Source organism: Lepisma saccharinum, chromosome 2 (assembly GCF_977018435.1).
Source record: "Lepisma saccharinum chromosome 2, izLepSacc3.1, whole genome shotgun sequence".
Classification (NCBI taxonomy): Eukaryota; Metazoa; Arthropoda; class Insecta; order Zygentoma; family Lepismatidae; genus Lepisma; species Lepisma saccharinum.
In genome coordinates, this window is record NC_139230.1 from 47,180,513 (window position 1) to 47,202,075 (window position 21,563).

The 21,563-nt window shown below is 36.7% G+C and overlaps 1 protein-coding gene across 1 annotated transcript; it reads left to right on the top strand.

Moving 5' to 3' along the window:
• The first annotated feature begins 255 nt into the window (after positions 1 to 255).
• Dbct (Dihydrolipoamide branched chain transacylase E2) lies at positions 256 to 20,824 on the top strand. The gene is made up of 8 exons (XM_083117331.1): positions 256 to 486; positions 4,147 to 4,352; positions 7,346 to 7,563; positions 7,730 to 7,851; positions 9,893 to 10,165; positions 11,287 to 11,673; positions 16,867 to 16,938; positions 19,567 to 20,824. Exons 1-8 carry the CDS (start codon positions 415 to 417, stop codon positions 19,732 to 19,734), a joined length of 1,518 nt encoding a protein of 505 aa, XP_082973457.1. The 5' UTR covers positions 256 to 414; the 3' UTR covers positions 19,735 to 20,824.
• The last annotated feature ends 739 nt before the right edge of the window (positions 20,825 to 21,563 follow it).

Genomic DNA, 21,563 nt, shown 5'->3' on the forward strand with positions numbered 1-21,563 from the left:
TAGGGCCGCTAACCTAAACCCATATGCCCATAGCACCCGTACCTAAACCAAAGCTGCCTAAAATACTCACGTAGGTTAGTTGTTTGCTTTTTTTGGGCGGGGAGGTTGTCTTAGCATAAGTACAAAACGTTGTTATTTTTAGTAAGAGACAACACGTATGATGCAAGACAAAATTTGATAAAAATAGTCGTGGACAATTTGCCAAGCAATACTTGTGCATCAGCGATGTACAAACGTTTACGGTTTACAGCATAGTTTAGTTCGCAAGAGCGCTCGTACTTTGAACCTTTTTTATTACGTCAATGATATTGAGATATGGTATCTCGAACTCGTTGGGATATGTGAAATAGTATAACACGCAGGATACAGTGGTCTGTTGTAGCGTTTTTGTCATGCAAGGAAGTAACGACAAATATGACAATTATTACCGTCGGGAGACTTTTTAGAAGTGTTACCAAAAGTATCCGAGGAGAATGCATGTTAAAGGTTCGGTGATTAGGTGAAGAGCACTATTAGGAAAAAGCGTGTTTTATTAGTGGCATGACCATGCTTCGAATTCTTTTACCAAATTATATAATTTACAAAGAGTTCTTACAAGTTAGAAAATGCATGAAATTACTTTTGGCACACACTGAATATGAATTCACAGTCTCAACTTTTCATAATACTCAAAGTTTACGGTACAAAATATCAAGTTTCTGCACTTTTAGAAATTGATTGATTGATTGAGTTCGTGTTTTAAGTCCACTTTATGCACAGTAAGGCTATTCCGGACTGGACCTACAGTTTAAAGTCCAGTTCATGATGATAGGGCAGTTGAGACTGGGCCTATAGTTTATCATAAGATCCAAACCACACTGCAATGTGCCTTGCAGGGATTGAATCCACTTATTATTGAGGTGCTGATGATTATATTAGGATACAAAATTAGGTCCCAATGAAGTTTCAACTGTTAAGTGTCTGAGATTTCGTGCTGAAGTTACAACTGACACATATTGCATATCACTTGAGTATTTGAGTAATTGAATACAGGCTTGTGCAGGCTGTCATACTGCTACAGTGTGAATTGTTACTGTTGATGGGTTCTTTTTCAGGTGATATGTTGCATGCTCCTCATTATTTAGGTCTCTCCCTGAAGTGAGAAAGCATCATGCCACTTGAGAACAAACGCACAATAACAATGTTGGCCCAAGTTCCTTTTGTTTTATTGCGATTTCATCATGCTATGAATGCAATTTTTACATGGTTCGATTTCGATGTACGTCTGTTAATACATACTGCGGAGTTTTAGCAATTATTTAAGGTTTTGTTCAATATATGCTTTCGTGGTTTCGTTTGGTTCCCTTAGCATTAAAATGAAGTCGCTAAATGCATTTTACTAAGGTTCCAATTTACTTCTACATTCATTCCCACGCTTCTACGATATTTACTGTCGCTTGTCAACAGAGAATATATTGTCCATGAGAAGTGAGAAAGGTAATTTTAAAGTTCTTTTTTTTTCAACATAAATAATGGTATGACTTAAGATGACCTCTCTCCAATTTTCTTCATAGTTGACATACTTACTAATTGAGGCCTGCTAATGACGAATCTGAAGTTAAAATTTGTCGGAAATGTCTAGAAATTGCAAAATAATTGCGAACTAGCCCCATGAACCATTGACACTAGCCCCACAAACCATTGACGTGTGGTTAGGTTAGACATACATAGTTAAAATTTGGTGTTGTGGTAGTATCAGGAATATATATATATATTTCCTTGTGAAACAAAAATTTCGTGAAAATCTACGGTTTCCATTCCGAAAACTATCGCCTTATTTTAGCTTTTTTTTTCAATTTCAATGTGTTTCCGACTCAGATTCGTGATTAGGAGGCCACAATTAGTGAGTATGCCGAATATGAAGAAAATCCGAGAGGGGTTCGGTCATCTTAAGTCATTCCTAAATAACTTTTTTCGAGTCCAAACAGTGCTCATTAAGGTAGGTTCAAATTTCATGTGACAATGATTTCCAAAGTTCTACGATAATTAGTCTTTGTACTACGAGAAATCATAAAACAATCAAATACACTACTTGACTCCAAATCAACGAACTAGACGACTATGTGTTGCACCGTGCAACAAACTAGACACTTCGGTGCAGAGAGTGTCAAAGCGAGTCAAAAAGTTCAGCGAACTAGACAGGGCTGGTGGTATATCACACTGCAGTTGCCTGCAATTGATTGGTCTGACCCCAAGTGACACATGATGCATGTTGTTTCAGTGCGAAATCTCCCCATGGGTAGTGCAATTTGAGGAATGATGGTAAGTAACAGGCCAAACAGTTGGGCTTGTTACCTTGAACCTTATTGGTACATTGATTTGTCTTTTAATAGATAGATTTTGATATTTGTGTAACTTAAAATGTGTTTCAAGCTTCAGAAGTGGTACCCTTGACCCTCTGTACCCCCTCAAGAAAATGAAATATTTTGCATGTTTTTTTAAGATTTGTTTTTTATGAACATTTTCAGTTGTTTTTAGCTCACGGGAATGTGTTATTGTGAAGTAAAGTACGTCTCTCTGTAACTTACTGTGAAGCAGAACAGCCCAAAGGCTTCGTGCAAGTGAATATATAACCCAAAATGACACTCAACAACAGCAGCTATAATTTTACATTGTTATGTTAGGTTTGGGACTGATAGTTATTTTCAACGTGTTCTTTCGCTATTTGTGTATGCATACGTGGTTTTTACTAATAAAATGCAGGGAAAATACTCCAAATTGGCAGGTTTTTACTTATGTGGACCATACTTTGGAATGAAATATCTCAGTTATTTTTATTTACCATGTGCTGGAACCAATTTTATTGAAACATTGAAATCTGTCGATTAAAAAAAAATCAACATATTTCTTGAGGGGTACAGTAGGTTAACTGCCCCTGTGTTCCTGCAATTATTACAGTTCTCCACTATATGGGTATTACCAGGGCTTGAAAAATCCAGGTCACCATGGCAACTAAAAATTTCAGCCTGGCGACTGATCTTTTGCTGTAAAATTGCAGTACAGCATAAGTTAGTAAATGATTTTTATATCGACGTTGTGAACATTCCATAAAATTAGTAACAATTTTTTACTCTTGTCCCCAACCCCCATTTCCCACTTTCTCACATGATATAGCGATGGTGTGATTACGGTGATGCTCTGCTTCTTATAGTTAGATTTTTGATTAATTTGCTTTATTTTACTTTGCTTTTTGTACCACTTTTGGCTAATTTGCGAAGATGGTGATGATATGATGAAACATCCAAGTCCAGGCCAGGATTCGAACCCTGGCGTCGTAGCGCGATGTGCTCACCACTCTGCCATGGGAGTCGGCTCAGCTTCTTATGGTATGCACAATTGCTAGGTGATTTCAGAGCTGGCGCCTAGCTCTGAAGAAGATTTTTTGAGCACTGGATATTACACTCCTAATGATCTACTGTGAAATTCACCTGTATGAATGAGAACAGCTGCATGTGCACATGAAGTACAAACATTGTGACACAAATTTCATACAAAAAGAAGGTCTCACTTTTTGCACACCTATGGCACACAAAACAAATTTTATTCATAAAAAGTGGACATATGCACACTCAAATAGCAAAAGAAAGAAAATAAAACATGTGCAAATGATAACACCACAAACCAAACCAGGCACTCCTAACCTAGCAACGTTCAAATTGGTAGGCAACATCCCATCTGGTCTTGTTCTGTCTTGTATCAGGTCCTATATTCACTTTTGTAAAGTCTTCAGGCTGGGCTGCGTCAGGTTAAGGTAACAGAGGTGCAGTACTTCACCATAACACATCTCTTTGAGCTAAAATCAACTGAAGACGTTTATGATCAATATAATCTTCATAAACCATGCACATTTTTTTTCACTTGCTAGTGGGTAAATTTATGTAGGTTAAGTTTTGCAGAGTTTGCTTTAACTTTCCTTTATGTTTAGATAGGCTAATTGGGTTGACATACTATTTAAAGTTTGATCGAACTTCAGACCCCTGATTAAAGTATAAGGAAGTTGAAACACAAGAACACATTCAAACTATTCAGATAAAATCTTGGAAACTGTCTCAGTAGTGTAATTTATTAGTACGAAAGCTGTTTATTAATAACTCCTATATATTACAGGCAACAATAGTAGGAGGACCAAGGCCCATAAAATTAAGACATTGTTTAGAAAGGATCCAAAATATTCATGATACAAGACTGAAAGTATTTTCGACAATAGTACATCAAACATCAGCCTTCCACGTTTCATCTTACAATGCAGCAATAGTTCCATTTAACCTGTCTGATATTGGAGAAGGTATTACAGAAGTGGCTGTAAAGGAATGGTAAGTGTCAGTATTTTGTTATTACTGTTTTATTGCGTAGATTTCACCAAGAATATAATATTTTAAGGATTTTATTTAACTCAACATTGGTTGCACCATATCTCTGAGGTACATGTGTCTAAAATTGTTGATTTTCTTGGAAGCAATTAGACATGTGGTTCTAAGCTTCTCAGTAGCTTATTCGGTAAAGTTCCAAATGTTTAATGATTTTTTCAAAGTTTCATGGGGGAAAGACAAAGTATTGCAGAAAAGTAGAACTGATTGTCACAGGAAATTTGAACCTTGGTTAAAGTGATTCTCACTGAAATTCTGAAAAGTGCGATTTATGGGGGGGGGGGGGAGGGGGCATAAAAAGTACCTTATGGAAACATCCACGCTTGCCATCAGCAAGGCATTTTTCTTTTGTAGAAGAAAGAGAAACTTCCTCAGTATAGTGGAAATGATTGTGAAAGTAAATTTGAAGCTTTCTGAAAGTAATTAACACTTTTTGCAATTCTCAAAAGTCCTATTTATCAGTGAAAAGGAGATAAGTACTAAAATATCCCCACTTCTCATTGAAAGGCTCTAAGGGGTGTCATGCTTGAAGCCAGCACCAACATGATGAGATGTTGAAAGCATTTAGGGAAATTATTGTGATGCTAAGAACCCTAAACATAGCCTGCCCTACTAGGGTGACCATAATATTTTGACCCATAAACAAGATGTCTCTTCGGATCCCACTTTAAACTGTAGGTCCAGTCCCAATTAGCCTTACTGTGCATAAAGTGGACTTAAAACAACAAATCAATCAATCAATCAACAAGATGTCTCAAGGAAGTCCGTTTACTTCCTCTTGAAAAAACTATTTTTTTTATTACTATTAGTTAAAGTACAGATCACATAAATGATACATTATAAACAACAAATAAAATATGATTTCCCATTATTAAAAGGATAATTGTGAGCTCAATATGGTGTTTCTTCTCTCTCCTGATCAGCCTTTGATGTTAGGTCTTCAATAATCTCCCCAACCCTCGCTCCCAACTCTCAGTAAAGTTAACCCATACCAACAAGATAGACTTCATTGTTGAAAAAAACATGTAAGAAAAATTTTTCACCTGTCCACATATTGTTCAGAATTGAGCAAACATGCTCAATGGGAGTAAATGTACTAGGCAAGCATAACACATAACAATAGAAACTGTGACACAAGCTAATGTAAACAGTAAACTGCTGCCTGATCGAATCTTCTCGACGATTCGCCACAGTGGCCATCTTGGATTTCTGACATCACATATGTTTTATTAGCAGCAAAACACCTACTAATAAATTATTACATGCCTACAAATGAAGACATATGCCCCATACCCACGCCTTCCTTTCATGTTCAATCAAAAACCAACTGGGTTATGAATGGTCAAAATCACTCGTGTAGGAGTTAGGATAAATTTGCTTTATTAATGTCAGAGGAGGCAGCCATCTTGTATTTATGACATCACTTAGACCATATGCCACAATTGCAGGTATTAGCAACATATAACAGGCAGTCATTCCTTCCTTTTATATGCCAAATCGCAAGTAAAGTGTAAAATATTGCTAAGAATCCTTCCAAAAAACGTACAAAATAGTTTCACTGGATATATCTCCATAACGGTGCGAGAAATGAATAAAACTGTAAGAATAATTTTTCTTCCTTTTTCAATTCTGAACAAAATATATCAACACAAAATTGTCAAAAACAACTTTTAAAGGAGTTATGGTAGATTTCCTTATTAGAGCGTGAGGTGGTAGCCATCTTGAATTTATGATATCACACAGGTCACATGCCACGTTTGCAGGCAAAACACCTGGTATTACATGATTGTGTACAACATTAGCATTGCATCACCAATGGTCATATCATTCCTTCATTCAAAAACCCACGCGATTACAAATGCCCCTGGACTAAAGGTAGAGGAAAGAGAAGGCGATTTGGAGACTGAACTGGAATGTGGTGAACGGCAGAGTGATACATATAAATGATGTTTGTAAAGTGACAATAAATATCATATGTAGTGCTAAGTAATGTTTTAGTATGTTTAAGAATCATTATATGTAAAAATAAAATAATGTGGAATTTTAAAATTAATCATGGCTATATTACTACAACCATACGTGCATCTCACATATACAGTGCGACAGATCATGTTAGTTTTCCAGGTGTGACCGATGAAGGGTTAAATTATTCATAGGTGATTTTGACTATGAAATTATTAACATAAGCACTGTTTGCCTTTTGACATGGACATTTTTTTAAAAAAATACTGTTGTTCTTGGTTGTATTGTTTTCGTAAGCTAGAATTGTTGGTAATTTTGGAATGGTAGCAGAAAGCGTGAAGTCAGAAATGTAATTTTTCCACAACCACATTTTTTTACTATAGATGACATCTGAACCAATCTGATACCAACATATCCACATTGTCTGATACTAGTTTGAATCTACAGATACTGTACTTGATTGTCTGAATGTTAACGATTAGCATGCAACTTTAATTGGTTTTAATTGGAACACTATATTTCAAGAGAGTATCTATGTTTTATCCTTTTATGTATTAATTTCAAATGACAGTTGTGGGGGATCACACCTAAATTGGAAGGATTGAACTGCATTTTATTACAACTTTTAAGAATTTAAGGACAACATACTATCACTTCATGAGAAAACAGACTATATGGTTATTTTTTATGCTGATTGATTGCCAGTCTTATCAAATCTTCCACCAATTTGAAACGTGTGATTAGGGCCTCCCCAATGTAGTGGGCCTTCCCAGTGGAGGCACATAGTGGTTTGGATCCCACTTTAAGCTGTAGATTCTGTCACGATTAGCCTTACTGTGCATAAAGTGAACTTAAAACACCAACACAATCAACGAAACATGTGATTAGTGTGTAGATGTTAAATATATTTTCTAAACCTTAGGTTTAGAAAGGTTTCAGACCTTGAGTGTAGACATGAATTTGTTTTTGCATTCCAGGTTTGTAAAAGTAGGGGATAAAGTATCAGAATTTGACAGCATATGTGAAGTTCAGAGTGATAAAGCTTCAGTTACAATAACAAGCCGATACAATGGAATTATAAAGAAGCTGCATTATGAAGTGGATGATACTGCATTTGTAGGAAAACCTCTTGTCAGTATAGAAGTAGAAGATAGAGGAGATACTGCAACATCAAGTGTGGAGTCTTCAGTTCCAGGTTTGTCGCTAAGTATTCATTTTCTATTTTTATTTATTTAGGTTATGAAACTATATCTTAAAAATGACTGATTTCCTGTTGCATCTGTAAAGTAAATTTTGAAAGTAACCATGTTCTGTAAATATTTATATTGATGTCTAAATTTGCATTACATCAATTTTTATAGCAAGAAAAGAAGCCGAGATTCAGAAAGATGGCACATCACATGTTGAAGTCGGTGGAATTGTAGCTTCTGCTGGAAAACCATTAGCCACACCTGCTGTCCGTCGCTTGGCTATGCAGTATAATGTAAGTTTTTTTAAGTGTGCATTTTTCTATTCCTTGTCTTTGTAAATATCGTAATTTAAACCAGTATTTTGTGTTCGAATAAGAAAGTTTTTCATGAAGAATAAAAATGTATGTTGTAGGGTCAAATTTTATATTCTCTTATTTCAGGCAAATGTCTTTTTCCTTTTCTTTCAACTTGTGTATTATCATAACTGTGTAAAGCTGACCTCCATGGCAGAGTGGTTAGCACATCGTGCTACCATACCAGGGGTTCTGGGTTTGAATTCCGGTTTGGGCATGGATGTTGGTAAGTGTCCATTCATCAATTTCATCATATCATCACTCATCCCCATCTTCGCAAATTAGCCAAAAGTGGCAAAAAGCAAAGTAAAATGAAGGAAATCAATCAATCAATAACTATGTAAAAATCCAAATACAAAAGGCCCAAGTTTAATTCTGTACTAATCATGGTACACACCCATTTCTAGCATGGTACAATTTTTATTGTCTGTACAACAGACGATAGAATGATTTTCACTATTCCAAATGCTGCTATAAAACTTCCATAATCTTAAAGAAAAACATGTAACTTAATGAAGCAGTTTATCCTACTTTTTTTTTACGGTTTTTATTATATCTATTTGAGATATATAATGCACCACAACAGGTTACATACTTGAAAGAAGGTAAAAAATGCTCACATTACTTCTAACATCAGTAAAATAGGTAGTGGCTGATTTAATAGTTCACTTTGGTGAAAAGCATTCATGCACTATGCATGGGAGGAAGTGATGGGGGAGGGGGCATCATTGGTATTTGTTTTTAAGTTGACAATTTATTTTTACTATAGTCTTGAGAGGGATAGTCCCTCCCCCTCCAAATTAATCTGCCCGTTTTAAGTAAAAATGCAGCATAACCAAATACATTCTGTGTTTGATGTCAAGGCTCTGCTGGACTTTTGACCTACACCAGCTGAGCCTTTTTCGAAAATTCCTCTCCTTTCAAAAAGCACTATGTGATGGAAAATAGGCTTACATAGCCACAAAACTATTGTGAATATCCAGACGTCAGCGAAAGCAAACCGCACCCAGATTCACATGAATGCTCCAGAACAAATTTAAGCAGATGTATCTTCTCAGAATTTGGAATATCAGTGTTTTTTGTAAAGGAGAATAATTTTTGAAAACAGCTTTGCTGGCATTGGCTAAAGGTCTAGTGGAGCCTTAAATATGTATTAGAATATGCATTCTTAGGATCTATTTCCATGAACCCTTGCAAAATATGTCAACAGATGATTTAGCTTTCTCATATTCTTTATTGAATTACTAACTCATCCTTTCCTTTTTGAATGAATGCTATACAGTTTTGAGGAACTGTGGCTAAAATTTTTATAAAGTGGGAAAATGTATAATCAGAAAAGTTCATGATTTTATTCATTGGTACCATGAAGATGAAATGGAAATTTAAGGTTCCATTGTACTATACTCTGTTCCAGGAATCTGTGGAGCAAACGTATGAAAATGAGTCCTCTGTACAACTAGTTTCTCGACTAAGATTTTATTTTCTTGTTTCCTTTTCATAGAATTATATATGGTTGAACCCCAATTTTATGTTCCCAGATTTTACATTTTCTGCATTATACATTCAATCTTGATGGTTCCAACAAAGCAACATGTTATAAAGTTTTCCTCAATTTTACATTTTCCTGCATTTTAAGTTTCTCTAGCCTGCCACGCAGGAGACCCAGGGTGTGTGATCTAAGGTCGGAATTTTTCCACCCTTGCTCCCACATAAAGTGGTTCTGGGGTTCACCCAGCCTTAAATCAAAGGGTACCTGGGGGCAACCCTGGGGGGTAAAGGTTGCAAGAGCATGGTGCTGATCCCATCACCTCCAAATTGGCTGAGATCGAGAATGTGTAGGGCTGTACACCCACATCCCCTAAATGTGCCTTCATGGCATGGTGCTATATGCAAGGGGAACTTTGCCTTTTTACCTAGCCTGGTCCCCTGAAAAATGTAAAATCGAGGTTCCACTGTATATCTAATACTTTTCATGTTACAGGTACAATTGAAAGATGTAAGAGGTACAGGGAAAGATGGAAGAATTTTGAAGGAAGATATTTTGCAGCATATTTCCAGCAGCAAATCTGGAGTAGTTGAAACATTGGGGCTTCCAGCTAAAAGTACTGCAATTACACAAGAATCTGTACCAAAAGCAACAGTGCAGGTCCCTAGTAGCACATCAGATGTTATCAGCTTGAAGAATGGAGAGGAGCGTGTAGTACCTATTTCAACATTTATGAAAGGGATGGTCAAGTCCATGACTCATTCTAAGGTGTGTAATCCTTTTGTTTCATGACATTAATTATGATGGTAATTTTGATTCAAGAGTAATGCATTTTTCAGCCAGTAGCATGCTGCAAGATTTTGTAAGGGGGAAATACTGTACATGTAAGTGAGATGGTTATAATGCCTTTTTGTAGGATTCAGTGCTATTTTTTTTTATCCCCACGTACTTACGATAGCTGGACGAAATACAGAGTTACAATCCCAACCAGTCACTTCCATCTGAGCATTCACTGATTCCAGTTCTACATGGTTTGGATAAATGTAATGTAGCTTAAGGCTCAGCTGGAATTTTGGTGGATGCCAGCAAAGCTTTTCAGAATTTTTTTTACTTTCGAAAAGCTGCTATGATATTCCAAATCCCGAAAAATTACATCTGCTTAGAATGCATTCCAGAGCATTCACGTGAATCTTCATGTTATTTGCTTTCACTGTTGTCTAGATATACACAATAGTAGCCACAAAAAATTCCTTGGAAGGAATTCTAAGCAGTCGTAATTTTTCAGGATTTGGAATATCATAGCAGTTTTTCAGGAGAGAAAATTCTGAAAAGAGCTTTGCTGGCATCAGCCAAAGGTCAAGCTGAACCTTAATTAGTCTGGGCATTCCTTGAATTCTAGAAATCGCGTAATTTTAAACCTTTCATGCATTAATTTTGTTCACAAAGATGGAATATTGCCTGTACAACACCTTATCACATATCGGAAGTGGAACCTTGAACATTTTTCAGGGGACCAAGGTGAAACCTTTGAATAAAAAAATCCAGGAACATAAATGAGGGTTCCACAATATGTAGTTTGCTTACAAAAGCAGTGGATAACATTGCACACTTGTCCTTGAGCCAAAAGTTTTCATTCCAGTATCTGGATAAGCCTTTGCTTTTGAGAGATCCCTGAATTTGACAGTGTTGTATGTTAGGTTTGCTTGAATCTAAGTACAATACACAAATTGATAAATCATTGCGTTGCTGTAGGTGGTAATTTTCTCATATGCAGAGGAGTAGATAGGAAATAATTATTTGTGTACTAGCTAGGTAGGTACATGTGTATAAGTAATGATCAACTGTGTCTTGTCTGCTATTGTGGTAACACATCTGCATCTTCATTTCAGACCATTCCTCATTTTGGAGTTTTTGATGATGTAAACATGAGCCAGATGAGGGAACTCCGCACTAGGCTAAATCAAAATACAGATGAAAAATTGACATATTTACCATTTGTAATTAAAGCTGTCTCGCTTGTCATGAATGACTATCCAATAATTAATGCTTCCATAGATGAAGAATTGCAAAACATTATATATAAAGGTTCACACAACATTGGAATTGCAATGGACACACCTTTTGGTTTAGTTGTTCCAGTCATAAAAGATGTTCAACAATGCAATGTTCTCGAAATTAATTCAGAACTGAAAAGATTGCAAGCACTTGCAATGAAAGGGTCTCTAAGTCTAAAAGAACTTAGTGGATGTACTTTTACAATTTCAAATATAGGACCAGTAAGTATTTTTTTTTTTTAATTATTTAGAAAGTTAGATATTTTATTGCATGTGTTGACTCATATTTTGCAGAGTTGCAAGATGTCTGATTATGGGCCTCAAGTTGTAATATTTTATTAATGGAATTATGTATATTCTGCTTCAAGGAAGAAATGGTACCATTATAACATGATTCTGTAGAAAACAAAGAAAATATTGAATTGTAGCATAAAGATATGTAGAAAGGCTGTTTGCATATTAGTTCTGTTATTCATTGAGAGTGAAATGTTTGGTTGTAGGTTAGGAGTACAGCGCCTAGAATAACATAGTGTAGAAAACGGCATGCTTCTGCGCTCTCTGGCTGGTTCCACTCGAAAATGATCCACTAGAGGTGCTGGTGTTGACCCCGGTACTTGGTGTTCGACTGCTTATAATGGAAGTAAATGGAGTTTTCGCTGCAACGTCTGATTCTTTTACATGAAGCATTTCTATGAATGTGATAATTGCTATGATATTTGGTACAGTGGTCGCGAAGATATTAACGAACATTCTCGACAGTCGGCCACGTCCTGTTATCGTCATACTTTCGTTAATAATACGGGACAAAAAATACGTGTGGAATGTTCGTGGCAACTAAATTTTTGTGTATGAATTAGGTTCATTATTATTATCATCATCATCATTTCTTTTAAAGATATACACACTGAAGCATTTGTATTTTTGATATTTACTGTCTCTTTTCTTCCGCTTTAAACTAATCGCGGCGATGATGATAATGATGATTGCATGAAATGACAAGGGGAACCCCACAAAATTTTCTTAGTGCCATCGACATGAGTGTAAGGCAACTTTCAAACCAATGGGACAAGCGACACGGGATGTTCACACTGTCACACTAGTGACACACACTTCCAGACTGTAAAATAGCATTCATTGCACATGAGGGTCCAAACAGCAAATGACACGTTCATATGGCGTATTCGCGTGCTACTTGTTACTTCGGTCGGAAAGCTCCTTAAAGGAAGGGTGCTGAGACCGAAGCGACGTGCTACAGGGGGAGTTCCCAACTAAGTGACAAGCAGCATGGTGCCTTTAGTCTATTAGCAAGCATTGCTTGCGAACAACAGATAGGCGACACGATAAACCGCACATTACAACAACAGATCTAGGCGACACGATAAGCCACACGTGTCGCTTTGTCGCTTGTGCGTCGCTCAAACTGGGCCATTTCCTCAATAGCTTGCAACATGTTGCCGTGGTTTGTTGTTCGCGCATACGCGATGCAATGAGTAACTTGCTTTAGTGAGATTGCGTACCAAAGCGACAAGCGGCACGTGACACTTATCGCTTGAGGATTTCACCAACCTAATGCTGGCCTGTGCTTCTTGTCATGCTGCTACGATGTGAAATGTTGCTCTTGATTGGCTCCTTTCCAAGCAACATGTGTCACTTCGGTATGAAAATTGCCTTGGACCGAATGACCCATGTCGCTTTGGTGTGAAATCCTCGTATCATTTGTCGCGTGTCGCTTTGGTGTAAAATCTCCTTGAGGAAACTGTGCAGTCAGAGCTTTTGTCCCTACGGTTCGAAAGGCTGCATTGATTTCCGACAGCTCGCTTTCAAGAGACATTTGTGGTTTGTCGCCTCGGTATGAAATATCTCTCAGGATACTATTTATATTCTAATAACATAGAAAAATAAACTCTAATACACAGTCCAAGACCTGACGTCCGGAATCACATTGCGATGTTTCTTCTTGTGTTACGCATGCTATTTATTTATTAATTTTATTTTACTTTTCTTTCCAAATTAATGCCATTTCGTGACTGCAAATCACTCCACAAATATAACTGTTTCCATCAATTCACTTACCGCCTTTCTAGAGAAACAAATCTATACAATATATTCCAAAAACTAACTAAGCCGCATTACTTTCATAACAAAATTAGCACCTGGGTCGATCGCACTGCCATCTACTTGTCATCGTCTCGGGGAACCAGTTTCTTGGGTCATTTTCCACACTACGTTATTCAAGGCGCTGTAGTTAGGAGTACAAGTAGGCATTTGAAATGTGTCACTGTAAATTTGTGTTTTTCTGTAGAAATGTAATTTTACATGTGAAAAATGTTTCATCCAAAAATTAACAAGTCGCAATACAATATATACCAAGGTAAGTCATTAAATAACAGGAATTTTGTTCTAAACTTGATGGAGATTTATGGACAACAAAAATTTGTATTTCGAGAATGAAAATAGTTACTTAGCAACACACCCGAAAGATGTCATGACGATTGAGCAGTATGCACCTGCTTGTAGAACATGGCCACTTCACTGTTCACTTGCGCCATAGAGGAGCAACGAAGTGTTATCGTTTTTTTTTTTTTGTTTTTTTTTGTCAGAGGGAGTAAAACTTCTGAAATTTACTGCAGAATTAAGGTTCAGTATGGAGACAATTGTTTAAGTTAGTCTGTACTAAGTTAATGGATTTGCTGGTTGATCTGCTGTTTCGCTGCCTCAGTTGCCTTGCTAACTGGCCTCCCACTCCATTGTTAATCACTGACATTTTGTCTTCTGTTTCTAAAAAGGGATCTTTCCACCCATTCATACACCTTCATTCTGCTGTAGATTTTAGAAGGTTTCACTCCCTCTGAACAAGAATAACACTTTGTTGTTCATCTATGGTGCAAGTAAGCAGTGTAGTGGTAATGTTGTACAAGCTATTGTGTCACCACACCTTTATGGTGTGTTGCTAAGAGTCCCGAAATACAAATTTTCATTGTGTATAAATCTCCATGCAGTTTAGAATAAAATTTGGTATTTAATGACTTCCCCTCGTATATATATATATATATATATATATATATATATATATATATATATATATATATATATATATATATATATATATATATATACACACACACACACACACCGCGTGAGGCACCTAAAAGTACCACCTGAAATAGCGAAGAAACCAGAAACAGTAGCGATGTGAGGTTTGCGGGAAACAATAATATCAAATAGGGCTCGTAAATCGGAGGTATGGAGTGGGTCGAAAAATATCAACAAATGGTGCATCTGGAGCAAAGTCATATTTTTTTAAATGGAACGATATACAATAACATGCATAATATAAAAGAGCACACACAGAGAAACACAACGCCGTTGGTCTCATGCATCTACTGCACATAGGAACGAAGATATGGCCATGTGAAAATATGTAAACAAACTAACAAGTGGCCCACTTGACCGTCAGTACCACGGCATGTACAAGTATGAGATGTCGGAAGCCATTGGACAAGATGAAGACAGAACGTGTTAAAGGAAGAAAAAATACAGTAGACATTGTGAGCACCATGTATTTGACAGTGTTACAGCATAATGTATTGAAAATGACCATGACAGTATGTCGAAGAACCACTGCGTAAGAAGCGAAAACCCGTCAAAGTGTGTGTTCAAAGTGGTGGCTGTCAGCTGCGATACAGACAACGAGGCGCCCACGCAAAGATCGTTGCACACAGAATGTAGCATCTCGTAGGGAATGTCCCTACAGGCCGCAGTAATGCGGTGTTGCATATCCTCTGGAGTTGTTGTCACATCCCGGTAGACAATGTCCTTCAGCTTTCCCCACAGGAAAAAGTCTAACGGTGTCAAATCTGGGGAACGAGCCAGCCATTTGACAGGCCCTCCACGTCCAATCCAACGATTTGGAAATGTATTTTCCACACATGCTGTAGCGCGTCTTGCACTGTGAGCTGGGCACCCGTCATGTTGGTACCACATTTCCCTCCTTGTCTGAAGTGGTACGTCCTCCAATAGTACAGGCAGTTCATGTTGTAAAAACTGTATGTATCGGTCAGCATTCAGTGTCACTTGTATAAAAAAGGGCCAATGAGATGTTCACCCACTATACCACACCACACGTTCACACTCCATGGGCGCTGGCGTTCCACTTGGCGAAGCCAATGTGGATTTGTCACCGACCAATAGTGCATGTTCCTTAGGTTGACATTTCCATGATTGGTAAAAGTTGCCTCGTCAGTGAAGAGGATACGTGACAAATCGGGTGTGTCGTGTCGTAACATCCACGTGTAAAACCGAACACGGTCCACAAAATCATTCCCGTGAAGTTCCTGATGGAGGGAGATATGATATGGGTGAAACTTGTGTGTGTGCAGAATGCGCAATACACTTCGCTGACTCATCCCAGCATCCCTGGTAATTTCACGGGAGCTAACGTGCGGATTCACAGCAACAGCGGCGAGAACATTTGTTGTACCTGCCTCACCTGTAGTTGGCTTGTTCCGCACACGTGCTCGTGGTGTTACACTTCCGGTGTCTCTTAATTTAATAAATAACTTACCAAACAGACGTCGAGATGGCTGTCGTCTGTCCGGATATCTCTCTGCGTACACACGTTAGGCTTCTGAGGCATTCTTTCGGCATTCCCCATAAATCAGGATCATGTCCGCTTTTTCTATGTTTGTGAACACCATAATCTTCGCTCTTACCACTACGACTGCTTGCTATGAACTAACACGATCTCGTGGACCTGCTATCAAAACTTGCTCTGCGTAAAGGCAGTTCTGTCAGGCACCTGAGAAGTCTTACATGCCGTGGTACTGACGGTCAAGTGGGCCACTTGTTAGTTTGTTTACATATTTTCACATGGCCATATCTTCGTTCCTATGTGCAGTAGATGCATGAGACCAACGGCGTTGTGTTTCTCTGTGTGTGCTCTTTTATATTATGCATGTTATTGTATATCGTTCCATTTAAAAAAATATGACTTTGCTCCAGATGCCCCATTTGTCGATATTTTTCGACCCACTCCATACCTCCGATTTACGAGCCCCATTTGATATTATTGTTTCCCGCAAACCTCACATCGCTACTGTTTCTGGTTTCTTCGCTATTTCAGGTGGTACTTTTAGGTGCCTCACGCGGTATATATATTAGGGCTGATACCAATAACCGATGTTTTACCCTATTTGATATAAAATTTCTAATTCTGGCACCCACCCAGCATCAAATGACATGGGTACCTGGGGGGTAAAGGCAGTCAAGGGTGTGATGCTGATCACATGACCAGATCAAGAAAGTGTGGTACCAACTATCAGGTGATGTTTCTTACCTTTTCCATATCAGTTTGTTAAAAAATGTTAACCCTTCCATTTTTTCTCTTTACTTACATATATATGTATTTATTTTCAGATTGGTTGTACATATGCATTTCCACTAATTATTCCACCTCAAGTAGCAATTGTAGCATTGGGGAAAATTCAGGTGAGAATTACTTAGTCATTATTTTTTAGTTTTTTTTATTTAGTAAGATCAGGTTCCTGTTGTTCAAATATTTATTTAGTTGTGGCACTGAAACATGCCTGCTCATTATAATTGTGGAGATCACACAGAACAGCAGTAATATTTTTTCAAAAATACTCGTACACTGCCCTGCAAAACTTAAGGACAAAGTGGGAAAAGAAACATAAAGTCACAAGTAGCAGCAACAACAGTTAGACAAAATATAATAAAACTTACGAGAGTGTGTGTGAGAACAGGAGCAATAACACACATAATAAAGCAGGAGCATACTGTAGACTAATGTCAGCATCAAAAATATTTAACCCTAGGTTTACATGCAAGAAAATTGAACTTCATGGGAGAACGAAGTCAAATAAACCTCATTCGATAGCTTGCAATTATCTATTTTTCAATAAACTTTATCTGAAAATTATTCTTCATTCCATATTATTATTATAACAAAAAATCACTAAAAGGAGTAGTTTTTTCTTCTATTTTGCAACACCTTAACACCTTAAAATTCATAATCAACTGTAGATATAATATTGAGATTTTGCACACTTGAAGTCAGATTAGTTTTGCATGTCTGTGGAGAAAATCAAATGCAAATCTTGATTAGATCCTTCAAAATTGGAAATTTTAGGGAAATGTGCAAACTTTAAATCCATAATTGCAAATTGAACAAAATTGCAGGAAAAAAAAATAGAAAAATAATATAAAACATTTGATCCAAATCCAGAAGTATGACATGTGTATCTCAAATATAACCAGAGATATTAATAATTATTTTGCACTCCTAATATGGTAAATTTAGTGAATGACATGTGGCGGGATGTGGCCAATACCAGACTCTGCAGGTTGCAAGTGACTTTCATAATGTTGCCACTTTGCTACACAGAATGTAGGAAACTTGGAAGTGCATTCCTATGGTCTGAACTAAAGCACTATTGTAATGTAAAGTAATAAATAAAATATTTCTCATGTTGCATTTGTTAACTTTTATCCAATCTTTGTACAAATGTCATTTTCTCATTTTATCCAATCTTTGTACAAATGTCATTTTCTCAGTATCATTTTATGTTGCACATTTAAACAGTCAGAGTGAGATCAACGATGAGCACGATTTGGTGAAGTTGATGAAGGATCTTTCCAAACATTTGAACCCAACTCCTCTGTATACAGTAATAAAGTATGCGATGAACAGCAACTTAATAACACAGGAAAAGAGGGAATGAAAAATTCATGCCAGTGATATCAATGCTTAAAAATTGTAGTTTAGAGGGCAGGCAGGCAATGCTTGGCTACAAAAGTGCACTTGCTCCATGCACATTTTAGCAATACGTCAATGAAACGTGGGGCCAGTTTCCAATACAAATAATTCTATTTTTTTCCCTTTGCACAATGTGCAAAGACAAGATATGGACATTTGATTTTTATTCCATGACCATCATTTGTATATGTATGCATTGCCACTGGGTTGACCATTACTGAGATTGCAACATTGTAATTAAGCATTAATTGTGGTTGTTCCACAAATGATATCAACATTATACATGATCGACATATTCCCACATTAATAAGCTTCAATCACAAAAAAGCTACGACACCAGGGGTCCCAGGTTCAAATCCCAGCCTGGGCATGGGTTTGTTCTTTGTAAGTTCACAATTAGCCAAAAGTGGCACAAATGTGAAGGAAAATAACCAATGAATCACAAAATATATATATTTTACAATATTTTATGAACTTGCACACAATTGAATTATACTTATACAGAGCATTTGCTATGAGACTCAGTGGCAAACTGCCCGGCATCAGCGCTTGTCTTTCCCGGTGAATGGGTCCACGACAGTCGCTTATATTAAACCTCACAAAAAAGTTTACAGTAACAGGGTCAGTTCTGAATAAAAGTGGAAAGAAAAATGGGGAAATAAAGTATACAAAGAGGGAGAATTACAGTAGATGAACTTGCACGTGTAAATGCCAATTTCCTTCGGAGATGCCAGGAATGTGTTGCAGCAGAGGGACATCATTTTCAACACCTTCTGTAGTCAAGGTTAGTACACAATATGAAAACTGTAATTTTAATAGCCGACTCTAGCGACTGTTGCTGACCTGTTCACCGGGAAAGACAAGGGCTGATGCCGGACAGCTTGCCGCCGAGTCTCGTAGCGAATGTCAGGGAATGCTCTGTATAAAAAAAACGGAAGAAAAAAAATACATTTTTACAACCATTTTTATCTGAATGAAGAACAGAACTTTACTTTTACACAAAAGTAAGGTAGACCTTTGGTTTTCCAATGAGGTATATTTGACCTTTTTCCTCCCATGGAGTACAATTTTACAAGCATGTAAACCTAGATCTTAATATTTTTGGTGTAGGTAGTAGTAGTACCACCAAAGTTAATAAAAGAAGAAAAATCAAGTATCAAGAAAAAGTTACACAGGATAAACACACACACACACACACACACATGTGAATGTGCACAAAGTTAAATTTGGCAGTAAATATTGCTTAAGGATTTCAATTTGCTGCTTGGTTTCCTGTAGCTATGTGCACTAATTATGAAGTATATTCATGAAAACTGATAATTGATTTCAATAATTTTCAGGTGTTACCTAAATATGATTCAAGTGGGGCATTGAGACCAGAACATATAATGGGTGCTAGTTGGACTGCCGATCATCGAATTGTAGCTGGTGCTGAACTTGCTAGATTTTCTAATTGTGTAAAGGAATACTTGGAGAATCCAGGAAGAATGTTGTTGAGTTTGAAGTAACTTTTTAATTGGTATGATGCTTGGTTAATGAATAGATTGTTAAACTTCTACAAATTTTAAATATCTTTTTGTTAGAGAAAATTGTGGAATATATTATCAATTTAACGAACTGTGTGTGCACATTCAAAAATAACATAAATAGTAGTTTTGTTTTGATATGGGTACATAGAAGAACAAAATAGCTCTCCAGTAAATGTTCGAGTTCCATATATTTTTTTGCCATTGTTTACTGTTAGAATATGTGCACTTGCTCAGTAGACACTTTGATATTGGAAGAAGTAGATAGTTTATACATGTTTGATATTTATTTTTATATGTGTATACAGTGGAACTTTGATAGTATAAATATTAATATTGGAGAAACAAATATTTTTGTATGTTCATAAAATGCACATTAATCATGGAAGGATCGATCTGGCAAAGAATTGTAGGGATGTTCTGTGATACATATAAAAATACATTTTTTATCTTGCATGGGCATTGTAAATGGAAAAGAATGTTTGTAGTGTTGATCATATGTAGTTTACTTGCAGTTAGTGCAAGCCATATGAATGTGAATTATTGAATGTACAAATAGCAGAGACATACATCCCCTCCTATAATAAGGCTGTGAATACAGGGTTTTAAATTGTACCAGGTAGCATATGGATATAAAATTTTGGTACTAATATGAAACCCTAAAATCATGACCATTAACTCGGCAAGCACATACTGATATTACCTTATTATGAGCACTGTTATTTGTTTATTGTTATTTTTTTATTCCTTACATTTTGTATATTGAATTATTATTTTCTTGTTGTACATGGGAAAATTATAGTTAAATACTCATGATTTATTTCTTGCCTTATCATTTGCAAAACTACAATATATGTTGAATACTCAGTTATACACCATATCACTGTAAATCTTTTTGTAAAATGGACAAAGATATTCATCTTAATTATGTACAGTTGTGGACGCTTCCGAGTTACAATGATTCCATTACAGTTTGGTCCAAAAAAATATCCCCACCCAAAGTTTTTATTGAAAGCACATGAGAATGAAAACTAACCTTATTCTATTGAAAACAAGGACACAGTATTTTATTGTTATTATTGGATTGAAAGATCTTATTATACACTAAGTTTTATAACATATCAGATAGGGGGTGTTTAAGGAGGGGGTGCAGAATAAAATTAAGGGATGCGCAAGAACCCCTTCGTGCCTCCCTGGCACCGCTCCTGCTTGTGCATTATCCTGTGCCATGAGGCACATAGGAGATGTTATGACTAAAATCACACCACTGTTGAGTGACTTTTACCCTTAGGGGTTTCACCCATTTATGAAAGACTGTGTGTGTGTCCCAGATCGACTTATGTAGGGATATAGACGCAAAAATTCCCACCTAAGATTAACGACCCTGGGAGTCGAATCCGGGCTCCTGTCTTGTGGTCACAGGCTCTTATAGAACACAAAATGTTGATAAATTTCACAAAAATTGAAAAATATAATGGATAGTAGAAGAAAATTGATGATAAATAGTGTAGAAAAATACTACCTTGTTTTCAATAGAATTAGGTTAGTTTTCATTGTCATGTGCTTTCAATAAAACCTTTGGGTGAGGATATTTTTTTGGACCAAACTGTAGAAGCCAATGCAATCACTAACAATCCAGAAGTGTACGTGACTTATCAAATTACATTCACATATGCAGCCTTATTTATTACTAATGGTTGTCTTTAAGAGGGAACCTAATGAAAAATAAGTAAATGGCATTATACACACTTATTACAAGAGTTGCAGCTGTGAAATAACCATAATACATGCTACATGTGTCACTTTGTGAC